Source organism: Chanodichthys erythropterus, chromosome 4, assembly GCF_024489055.1.
Source record: "Chanodichthys erythropterus isolate Z2021 chromosome 4, ASM2448905v1, whole genome shotgun sequence".
NCBI classification, from domain to species: Eukaryota; Metazoa; Chordata; class Actinopteri; order Cypriniformes; family Xenocyprididae; genus Chanodichthys; species Chanodichthys erythropterus.
In genome coordinates, this window is record NC_090224.1 from 24,531,880 (window position 1) to 24,544,735 (window position 12,856).

The 12,856-nt window shown below is 38.0% G+C and overlaps 1 protein-coding gene across 1 annotated transcript in view; it reads right to left on the minus strand.

Moving 5' to 3' along the window:
- Positions 1–2,444: 2,444 nt before the first annotated feature.
- The window catches only part of LOC137018290 (E3 ubiquitin-protein ligase TRIM9), a 47,646-nt gene continuing 37,234 nt past the window's right edge, over positions 2,445–12,856 (minus strand). Inside the window, exons 8-11 of the mRNA XM_067382894.1 lie at positions 12,461–12,599; positions 10,625–10,928; positions 2,822–2,984; positions 2,445–2,489 (exon numbers count right to left, since the gene is read on the minus strand). Coding sequence (XP_067238995.1) covers positions 2,445–2,489; positions 2,822–2,984; positions 10,625–10,928; positions 12,461–12,599 — 651 coding nt within the window. The remainder of the gene's footprint in view (positions 2,490–2,821; positions 2,985–10,624; positions 10,929–12,460; positions 12,600–12,856) is intronic.

Below are 12,856 nucleotides of genomic sequence, written 5' to 3' on the forward strand. Positions count from 1 at the left end.
GACCAGACTAGGAATTGAGTCTGTCTCAAGTCTGACTCCGTCTTGACTCGGACTAGAACCTCTTCTGGTCTTGGTTTTGACTCGGACTCAACCTACTCAGGTCTAAATATAACCAGATAATGGCCTTGACTGAACCCGGCACATTCCTTTAAGTGCACCTCTTCACATTTTACCACTCTTACTTTTCCTTTTTTTTTTAACAAGTGCTCGCAATGCACTTGTTTGTCGCCAAGACCTGCTTCCTTTTATTTTGGTACTCCTGACAGCAAAGTACTCACTCCCCGATAAAAGCATCGGAACAAGCTATTTACATTAATTAAACTTCATAGAAATGTGGTATAAATATCAACAACATCCCATGCTTTACATCGCCAATGGGTCATTATCTGTTCTCATAATCCGGTAAGTTAATGTCTGGACAAGATAATAAACAAATATAATATCTTCCATTTATCTCTCAATTCTCCCTGAAACCATTATAATTTGAGCAGAGGTATAAGCTTAAACATAGGCTTGTATCTCCTATTGTGAGGTCCATAAGTGACTCTTCATAGCATTTAATGTGACATGCACTGGATTTATGAGAATAAAAGAGCTGTTATTGTATGTAGGCATGTGGCTTCTTGGGGGTTTACCTCAAAGCTACACTGACAGAAAATAATTCCACACAACAAACACTAGGGGGCAGACTGCAACTCTCCACACTGTAGGCCCTATTCCTGTTTTATCAGTGTCATCACTGTGTAACACAAATTCAATATAATGAATATGTAACTCATGCACGCATCACTGCTTTGACCATATTTACAGCTTATACAACATGCAATTGCAATCATCTCACCTGACTCGTTATTCTGGCATTGTCTAAAAAAAAGCACAGAAACCATTAAAGGGCGTGGCGTGGAAATCAAACTGATAAATTGATCCATGAAGTGTTCATTTACTTGTTATGAGGTGTATGAAGCTTGAATCTGTCATTTATTTAAAGTCAAAGTGTGTAATTTCCATGTCAACTAGTGTCACTAAAAGAATTTAAAAAATAGTGACTGTTTTCAAAAGGGTTTCTCAAACACTCTTTCTGTTGTTGGTCGGAAATACAGATAGCCCCGCCCCAAACTCTCACCATTGGTTGAGTCATTGTTGCTAGGGGTAGATCAAACAAACTGAGCAATGTTTTGAGAGGCACAGTGTTTACACTTTTCTCTGAAATCAACTTAAAATGGCAATTGCCTCTATTAAGCTGGAAAATAGGAGAAAAATTACACACTTCATCTTTAAAACTCAAGGAATATGTCTGTCACAGTGTAAGGAGAGTTGAGATTCTGGTTAAATATTCACAACTGTAGCTCATATACAGCACTGAGACTGAATCTACTTTGTGGTGAGGGAAAAATCTATCTATAATGGCAGGTATTCATTTCTGTAAACCAGAACTTTGTATGTGTGTGTGTTTAGTGCTGTTTGCTAATACATCACAACTGTGCATACAATAAGTATTACACTTCAGCACATAACTCATCCCGCAGTTTGTGCTACGATCAAGAATGATACCTCAAATTGTGCAGCAGAAGTGTACTATTAGCAATCAGACTTACTTTTTATCCTTTTCTGTAGTCCACAAGTTGAAAACTGTAAGTAACCTCCTAGCAGAACACATTAGAACCTTTACAACAACCGGCTTAAGCCATTCAGAACACACAGCAACTGCATAGCAACACCCTAAAAACCATCCAAATTAGTCTGTCCTCCATACAAGTAGTATCTATTTCATGTTATACAAGAAAGTTCTAAATCAAATATTAGGATTTGAATTTGTTGAACTACAGAGATTGTAAACTTCATTCTCTGACGCAGGGCCTTTGGCTTGACTAGGACTTCTTTAATCCCAGCGACCCAGATTTCTGGTCTGAGTGATGAATTTGTTGAGGCCTTTTGAAGTGTGTGCTGTGATCACACAGCAGATTAAAGGTGAGTAAACCTGAGATTCGTGTAGAGTGTGAAATAACCTGAAATGATTTTAAATTCACTTTTAGGCTCACAGTTGTTTGATTACTATCGGTTGCTCTATTCCATTGCTAACATATCAAATGCTTGATATGTTGATTTTTTTAAATCAAATTACATTATGTGAACTGTGCTAAATTTTCATTGGAGGTATGAAAAAGAGGCTGAACTCTACTTCAAAGTGCTTTGGGTTCGGCTCCAGCTTCGGCCCCAATGGGGACATCCAGTGGTTTGTTTTTCTGTAAACATGGGAATGATTTGTAAACACTGAAATGCAAATCACCCAAGATGACCATAAGGGAAAAATATTAACTAGATCAAATATTCCAAAACATAATTTTTCCCCCCAAAGTTTTATCAGCTTTATATATCAGTGCAGTATAAGAGCACTGACTTGTTTGATAAGAAAGATCTGGCTCGTTGTCATTGGTCAAAGATAATCACATGATGCTCTTTGGGACTTCCAGACCTGTGATCAGAGTCACCTGTGAAAAGACAAATTTCAATCATTAATGCTAAGTGATGTGATGTGATGTGCTGAATCATGATGAAAGATTCTGATTCAGATTCTGATTCTGATTCTGATTCATATTATGATTCACCTTAAAAGATTCTAGTTCCATATATTAACAATTCTTAGTACTTTTAGAAAGGCTTTAAAGTACCATTTATTACAACAAAACAAACCAGAAGAATCCAGATGTTTGGTCAAGAAACCTGAACGTCATGAGAATGATTATGAATAAGAATCAGTTCTTGATTTCCAAAGCTACCTATCACTGAGTAGGTTAAAGGTCAGTGCGGATCTGCTGCTCACCTGGACGTTGCGGTTGAGGCTGACGGCAGGCATGAACACGCCCTCCAGGTTCTCGAAAGCCACTGGTCCATGCTGCTGTTTATTGATGAAGAAGGTCAGTGTATGTTTTGTTAGGTCTAACAGGATCCCCACAGTCGAACCTTTCGTGATGCCACCCTCAGCCCTGCAAAAATCAAGTATAAGAGGAAGGTATTCAAATCTAAACACAGAGAACAACTGTAAAAATGGCATGATACTAATTGCATGTGATGTAGTTTTCACTCATTATTTTAACAATTTGTTTTGTTCTATACATATTATGCAACCATAGACTATAAAAAAAGATGGACAGCAGTCTCCGCTTTCTTTCCACTGTAGAAAAATGAAGCCTAAATATCCCAGTAATGGTTGTTGCCGAATACGTCATTCGGTGTCTGTGCAGTAGTGATCCTGTGGTGGAGCCACGGTATCAAGGTCCCCTCCACATTCCTGCTCCAGCAGACTCAATCGCAAGCACAGCTGTTAATCATAACTTTACACCCCGTTTATATAGCATCAAATAACTAACTAAAACCAAACTTACTAGGAAACGAACTCTTGAACATACAGCTGCGTGAAACGAACTACCTAAAATGACAGAAACCATCTTTGCGAAAAAATTATTTGAAGTGTAATTGGATTTTTTAGTTTAACTCACGTTACATTTGATTACATAGCAGACTGTCCTCCAAAAAAAAAACGACCATATAGGTTGTTTTTCAAGCACCTTATTATGACCTATATTTACGTTTTAAAGTCATGTGCCCTCTAGCTGCCATAAAATAATGACAGTGTCATGTTACGTCTATCATCATGAAATGACATATGACTGTCAGTACTAGGGCTGGGCGATATATCGCATGCGATTGTCACGCGCATTTCGTCAGTAAAGCCGGTTCCCTGATTACCGTGAAATCGCCATCACCTGCTTTCAAATGGAGCGGCATTTAATAGACAGAACCATAGATCACTGAAAAGTTACGCAATATCGCGTTCATTATCGCAGATGAATCGCCTTCGATAATGAACGCAATATTGCGTAGCTTGTCAGTGAACTACGGCTCTGTCTATTAAATGCCGCTCCATTTGAAAGCAGGTGATGGTGATTTAGCGGTAATCAGGGAACCGGCTTTACTGACGAAATGCGCGTGACAATAGCATGCGATATATCGCCCAGTCCTAGTCATTACCAATCAAAATGCGTGTACATTTAAATGCAATGTGTGGACTTTTTACACCATTTGTCCTATTTCCATTTAGCAAAACTCATTTTTTTATTAACGACTACAACCACCCCACCCCTAAACCTACCCTTAGTGATTAATAGTGCATACACTTTATGAGCACATGCGTTCTGGGATCAAACCCATGGTCGCATGATCACATAATTGCATATTGTTATATATTGCAATGCTCTGCCAATTGAGCTACGCGAAACCCGTAATAAGATGCAGATAAAAGGGAACAATGCATTAAAATGAAAGTGTCCTTTTGTCGATAGGGGCGCAACTTTACTAAATACTCCAATGGGTCGTTTTTCATGAATTAAAATGAAAGTGTCCTGTTGTCGATAGGGGCGCAACTTTAGCTCCTATGGGTCGTATTTCAGGGAAGTGACAAACAACCTATATAGACGTATTGGTTAGAGAACATGTTGTTACATAGAGAGGGTGGGGTTTATGACCTATACTGCAGCCAGCCACCAGGGGGCGACTGAAAAGCTATGGCATCACTTTTTAGGACTTGTGTGACACACTTATATGCAGCTGTAAACTATGGGCTTCTAATCTGATTAGCTAAGCATTATTCAGTTCTGATATTTAGTAGAACAGCACTGGAATGTTTCACTGTTGGCTTAACTCTGCTTGTCTCTGTTTGTGTCGTTCTGAACCAGAGTATGTGTGCGATACATAGTGGGGAGCAGAATTGTGTAATTCTGCCTGGGAAAAGGAGCAGGTTTTTTTTTTTTTTTTTTTTTTTTTTTTTAAAAGTCACAGCCTTTGAGTTTTCTTTTGATCCAAGATCAATGGAATGAACAGGATGCATGAAAAGGAAAAATTGGAGTGGAGCTGGAGCAGAGAAACTCTACTTACAACTCCAGTACAGACTGGATATATATAACGTCTATATATATATATATATATATATATATATATATATATATAATGTCTGAATCACAGCAGTGCTCATATTCAGTCTGACAGGAAGATTGCAAGTGTGATATCACCTACTTATATTTATAGAGTGGTGAAACCAGTGGTTCAAAAGTTTTAAAAGAAGAAAGATGTTGAGGAAGTTCTACATATCAAGTATTTCTAAACATTGGCCATGTTTCTGTGTGGTATTAAAGGGATAATTCACCCAAAATTGAAAATTCTGTCATTTACTTACACTCATGCTCTTCCAAACCATAAGACATTTGTTCATCTTTAGAACACTAATGAAGATATTAACACATCAAATATGGTGAACAGAAGCTCAACCATGCTTGATGCGCAAAAAAACAATGAGGTTTGTTCTGGCGTTACAAGCAGGCACAGTTGAGCTTTTTTCCACCATATTGATGTGTACTGATCAACGTTTATATATGTGAATAAAAAAGTCTAAATTAAATTTGTTCATCAGATGAAGTGACCTTTCTTCAGAAGACTTGGATTAAATTGTTCAATTCATTTGGATTACTTTTACAATGTCTTTATGAACTTTTTTGAAAATTCTGTTTGTATGAAAATTTTGGATGTACAAAAATGATGAGAGAATATTTCAAAAACCTTCATTTGTGTTCTGAAGATGAATGGTAAAATTAAGGGTTTGGAATGTGATGGAGAGCTAATGATGAAAGAATTTCAAATGCATATCTTGTGACTTCTTGTGTTCGGATTTCTTTAAGACACTCCCGTCTTTTTTTTTTTTTGTCATAAGCTGCATCACTTCTGTGTGAGCAGCAAGTGTGGAACACAAATACTACTCAATGAAAGAACCCTTGGTAAGTGTCTAACAAGTGAGCAGGAAATGAAGCGAATGAAAAGGATAAGGAGGGAAGGAACGATAATGAGGGTAATCTGTGTGTTTTGGTAAAAATCACCTGCTTTGGTTTGCTACCTCGTACGGAAGAGGATTAGGGCCAAGCAATAATAAAAAAATAAAACCATCTCGAGATTAAAGTTGTTAAATTTCGAGAAAAAACTCGTTAAATTTCGAGAAAAAAGTCGAGATAAAATGTTGAGAAAAAAGTCGTTAAATTATGAGAACAAATTCGTTAAATTACGAATTTGTTCTCTTAATTTAACGACTTTATTCTCAACATTTTATCTCGACTTTTTTCTCGAAATTTAACAACATTTTTCTCATAATTTAACGAATTTGTTCTCGTAATTTAATGACTTTTTTCTCGTAATTTAATGAGTTTATTCTCAACATTTTATTTCGACTTTTTTCTCGAAATGTAACAAGTTTTATTACATGTAGCCACCCAGAGTCTAACCACAAGGTCTACACTTCAGCGTAATGGTAACCTCAAAAAATCGACATAACATGAACTATTTTAAATGTCAAATATAACTGAACATCAAAATTAAAAAAGGTATTACCCTTTACTAAAAAACACATTAAACAGCACTTAAGTTCAACATTTACTGTCCTGATCTTTCCCTACGCAAAGCATGCTGGGAACTAGAAATCCACTGCCCAGGTTCAATCAATGCAACATAAATGTTTCATGTAGTCCCAACACAAATGGTTTAGGTTGACCTAACATTTTGCAAATTTAATTTCATTTAACATAATACAATTGAGTGCAAATGCCAATTAAGTAAAAAACTAAATATTTGTGTTGGTTCAGCTTATTTTATTTAAATAAACTGATCAAGCAGCTAGAATCTTTTTTTTTGAGTGTATGGAGGTAGTCAAAAATGCATTTTTAGTACAAACGCTATCCATCCTGAATGATTCCTGAATACCTAACACGCGTTTGCTCTGGGACAGTGTACTAAAACAACTGATACAAACTCCACTGTCGTGACCCTCCATATCCTCTTCATTCACTTCCTGCTGCTTGCTTGTTAATCAAAATAAAGGCCCATTCACACCAAGAAGGATAACTATAAAGATAACTGTAACGATAACTATATTAGTGTCCACACCAGTGATAATGTTCCGAATATTATAATCAAACACTGCAGTTTTGTCATCTGCTGTTTTAAATGCTCAAATTCTTTAAAGTCAGGTGGATTCTTAATACCCAATGGAAAAAGGGCCAGTGATCTGATCACAAATCATTTTAGACCCTTCTTCCATCTGTATTTAGTGCTGAACACTTGTGATCGGATCACCAAAATTTTATATTATTATAAACAGGACCATTGTGTTTCTAGAACACAGATGTTTCCCTCATCTAACAACCACCACAGAGCTGATAAGAGTGCTACAACTATTACTAGAGTTCTACTGGAGTGACTATAAACTACTTTCACCTGAAATAGTTTACCTGCTTGGAGCCTCTGGGTGATGGATGGACAAAAGAATAAAAGAAAATGTATATAGGGATTTATAAAATATTACAAAAATGTATACAAATGAAAGCAGAGGCATGTATCCAAGACTGACAAAGAAGTAGAACAAGTCTGGCTTCAGGCGACATTAAGTGGGTTACATACAAAAGGCACAGATTTCAGGGATTAAGTTTAACATTAGCAGTACTGTTAGCGTGTCCTCTCAGTCACCTCAGCATCCATAAATGGAGGTAGAATTTTAAATCAGTGCATTAGTATTCAAGTGTTATAATCAGCCTGTCCTTGATACTAACCTTAGGGCACTGCATCAGCATAAGTGTGGCATACACTACATGAAGTTTCAATTAAGCTTTATATTCTGGTTGCTCCACAAGTTGTGATGAATCCCTGAGTTGTGACATTGGAAGAGGCTTGTCGATTTGAAACATGGTAGAAACTCTTACCTATAATAATAATAATAATATCATATACATGTGTAAACTACATACAGAGAGATCAGTGAGTGAAAAAGCAAGTCTTCAGTAACCGCTTCAGTTACCGTAACCGCGAGTTTCAAGGTGTCGTGGAAATTCTCAATACAAATCTGACTTCACCACTGACAATTCAAACAACCTCCAGTTGTCAATATAATATATATAATACTCAGTACCAATACAGTACTACAGTACCTTCAAGGTAATTCCCATCCCGAATACAATACAATACTACAGTACCACAGTACCTTCGAGGTAATTCCCGTCTCGAATATAATACAACATAATACTACAGTATCTCGAGGTAATTCCCTTCTCGAATACTTCTAATACATTTCCAATACTTCGAGGTAATTCCCTTCCCAGAGTAAGGTGACGGCGTCCCGTCAAGAAGCTACTATCACTACCTCAATCACACATGAGCACACAGGTCTTTAGCATCTATACACTCTCACCGTCCTTCTCAGGTGTACGCTGGTCCGTCACAGGATCATTAATACTAACTCAGAGTATTACAGCCTCACCCTGAGGGCGACTCTATAGTCTTCCAACACTATTACTGTCTCTGCTGTGATCTTTTGAGCCTAGAATCTTTAGTACTTCTATTCCTCAGCTGCGCAGCATATACCTGACACGACTTCCAAGTTGCTCTTTGTAGAAATGAAGTTTTATTTACGGCCGGGAGATCACTGGTCACAACAACCAAGTGAATCTCTGAACAGAAAGGTACATACACATTTAAACCTTACAGTTGTGTAAAAATCAATGTCACTCAAGTCTTTTCAATGTGATTTGTTCTTGTGATAGGTTTATAATGATCTGAGCTGAGCTAATCTAGTGACTTTAGTAAGCTTACATGATCTTTGACCTGAGCATCCTTAGTCTGCATATTTCTAAAACCAGTACATAAATATTTCCATCACAAAGGCAACACTACTAAGGCAACTCAACCAAGCCTCATCCCTTTCATTGCATATGCCTAATTTAAATGAGGAATATCACATTCGTTCCGAAAGTAAACTCAAAACTACAATAGAGGCGTTTCAGGGAGTTCAGATGCAGTGCTTACTGATATAGGGAAAAACTCCCTCTGGAGTGACTTTGTGCTTTGCAGCTCAGCAGACATTTACACTACATTACAGAAAATTGAAAATGCAAAAAAGCACAACAGGACCTCTAATAAATGTTCAAACTTCACATTTACAGTAGTCAGCATTTGAAGTGGATCAAAACCTTTCATCAAAGTTGTCCTAAAACCTTCTTCTTAGGGAAACTTAGTTCTTAGGACAACTTTGATGAACTTTTTTGATCCACTTCAAATGATGACTACTGTAGTTGTGATACCATAAATAAATACACCAATCAGGCATAACATTATGACGACTGACAGGTGAAGTGAATAACACTGATTATCTCTACATCATGACACCTGTTAGTGGGTGGGATATATTAGGCAGCAATTGAACATTTTGTCCTCAAAGATGATGTGTTAGAAGCAGGAAAAATGGGCAAGCGTAAGGATTTGAGTGAGTTTGACAAGAGCCAAATTGTGATGACTAGATGACTGGGTCAGAGCATCTCCAAAACTGCAGCTCTTGTGGGGTGTTCCCGGTCTGCAGTGGTCAGTATCTATCAAAAGTGGTCCAAGGAAGGAACAGTGATGAACCGTCGACAGGGTCATGGGCAGCCAAGGCTCATTGATGCATGTGGGGAATGAAGGCTGGCCCGTGTGGGCCGATCCAACAGACGAGCTACTGTACTGTAGCTCAAATTGTTCAAGAAGTTAATGCTGGTTTTGATAGAAAGGTATCAGAATACACAGTGCATCACAGTTTGTTGCGTATGGGGCTGCATAGCCGTAGACCTGTCAGGGTGTCCATGCTGACCCCTGTCCACCACCAAAAGCTCCAACAGTTGGCACGTGAGCATCAGAACTGGACCACGGAGCAATAGAAGAAGGTGGCCTGGTCTCTTTCTTTTACATCACGTGGATGGCTGTGTGCGTCGCTTACCTAGGGAACATATGGCACCAGGATGCACTATGGGAAGAAGGCAAGCTGGCAGAGGCAGTGTGATGCTTTGTGCAATGTTCTGGTGGGAAACCTTGGGTCCTGCCATCCATGTTACTTTGACACGTACCACCTACCTAAGCATTGTTGCAGACCATGTACACCCTTTCATGGAAATAGTATTCCCTGGTGGCTGATAATAATACCATTATCCTTTCAGCAGGATAATGCACCCTTCCACAAAGCAAAAATGGTTCAGGAATGGTTTGAGGAGCACAACAACAAGTTTGAGGTGTTGAATTGACCTCCTCATTTCCCAAATCTCAATCCAATCAAGCATCTGTGGGATGTGCTGAACAAACAAGTCCGATCCATGGAGGCCCCACCTCGCTACTTACAGGTCTTAAAGGATCTGCTGCTAACATCTTGGTGCCAGAAACCACAGCACACCTTCAGGGGTCTAGAGGATAGTCTTCAGGGCTGTTTTGGCAGCAAAAGGGGGACCAACACAACATTAGGAAGGTGGTCATAATGTTATGCCTGATCGGTGTAAGTGATAGAAATTGATATTTTACATCATTTTGAATTCAGATGTAGTTTTCTCTGTGTTTGTCGTTAACAGTATATTTCTTTTGTGTTGTTTATGCTGCTTTCATATTATGTTTCCGAATACTGGAATGCATGACATATCATCAAAACAAATGCCCGATTTGGAGGTACAAGTTTTCCAGGTGCAGTTAAAGGCAGCATCCAAAAATTAAAATCACAAAACTAGAAAATTAAGGCACATACCTATTGGTGTGGGAGTTGTTGTGCATGAACCAGGAGCGATTGTTGTCCACATACATGGCCCAGGCCTTATCGTCCTTCCCAAGCATCATGTCCTTCATTGTATTAATCCGTGCCACACCAAATGCAGGGTCGGGGTGGTTGTCATAGCGATCCACACAAAGTTCCCAGTAATGCACACCCTTGGAGAAAGCAGCTGTTCCGAGCACCACGCGATCATCATAACTGTTACAAGTCACAGTCTGGTTTTCGTTGGATAGGACAATGTCTCTGTGAGCTGATGTAGGGTCAAAGGTGAACCATGCCACTGCGGAGGAAAGATAAAACCAAAATATACCACTGTCAAACCAAAATATACCACTATCAAATATACCACTGTCAAACCAAAATAATTCAATGTGGTTTAGAAAAATGCATATTTTGCAGATAATAAGAGGTTAACCAATCAAAGCATCTCACAGTGGTCGACTGGTAATTGACATACCAGTACTGTATGAAAGTGGCTTCTATCCACCTATTTAATGCACATTTTGGGATATCGCATAAAAAAGGTTGGAAAAGCCAACATGCAAGTAATTATTTATATCCGAAAATTATTATATACAGTGGCTTCTACTGCAGCAACTTCCATTTTTCTTAGCGTAATGTAGCGTTAGTTTATCAAGAAGTGACGATTTTGTTCTCTTCTACTCACTGGATGGAAACAGTGCTTTACTCGCAAATGTTTTATGCAATATTCCAAATTTGAGCACAAGTTAAATTCACAACTATGGATGGAAACATAGCTAATAATTAATGATGTTACTGAGACTGTTTATAGGTAATATAACCAAATTTGTAGTAAAAGGCTGGCTTTTACTTGCCCCCTTTTTTGCTGTCTACAGTGAATATTTTAGGACATGTATTTCAGTTATATCCGACAGATAAAAAGGAAAAAAAATTTGTGATATTCCCAAGAATAAAATGCTTTAAGCACCTTTAGCAGGATATAAAATAGTGTAAGTATAGTTTGCTGATCATACACGCATCTATCTACACATATTCGCTCCTTCAGTGACACATAAATTATTAAAAGAGTTAAAGGAATTAAATATTAAAACTGGTATGCTCTCTTAGAAGTTGAGTTTTACAGTGCCTGTAAGGCAAATCTAGCATCAAATCCTTGCATGTTCTGTGTTAATTAAGTTTCCTCTGGGACCATTGGTTTATGTAGACATGCAGACACTAACTCATATTCACATCCAGGTCATGCCAAAATTACTATAAATGTGGTTTTGTCTTAAATCTAATAATCTTGGTCTGATTAAAGAGAGAAAATAAAACTTAAAGCAGTTGTTGACCAGTCACACTAATTATTACAAATTATCTTAGTGTTTTTGAACAAATAAGTTGCGTGAATGATTCACTGACTCCCTCACTCTACTGGTTCAACACTGTAGCCTGCAGAACTAGAGTGGAGTGATATAAACAGTGAAAAGTCCCAGTGCTGTTGATATATCAACACTTTTGAAACACTGCTCAGTCAAGTGTATTCAAGGACCGAAACTAACTCAAAAACCTGAAAGAGTTGAAGTCTCTATGTACCTAAAGTTAAAGTCTATGTCTACAGTAAGATGTTTAATCTCTTTAGAGTAGCTAAAGTGTGATGAGAGGAGTTTTCCTAAGACACTCATTAAAGAGAAGCATCCACAGCAGGGATCCACTAAGGAAACGGAATATATAATGTGGAAGCTGTGTGTGTGCATAAGCATCATAGATAGAAAAGAAGTTTTAAGAACTCTCAGAAACCCTAAAGGTGAATGCAAGAAGCTGTGTGAAGCAGACGACCAAAACACCCACCATCAGATGTCTTCAGAACAACAACCTTGCTGTACGCTCCCACTCCAGCAGAGTTGTACGCTTTGACTCGAGCGTTGTACGAACTGTTAAAATGAAGGCCGTCCACTGTACAGACAGTCTCTTTACCCACATATACCTCCTGGAACATGAACAGGACAAAAAGAAAAAAAGGCAGACAGGAAGTTAAAAAATGGAAAGCATCTGGAAAAACATGATCCTGCATAAGATAAGAAATAAGACGACGCTGCATGTCTATCATGAATTATAAAATAAGCTGTAAATGTCTTAAAGAGAAGAAGATAATTTATTTATTATTTTGCAAGCATTTCAAAAAAATAGATAACAAAAAGGCATCATTCGATGGATGGATGGATGGATGGATGGATGGATGGATGG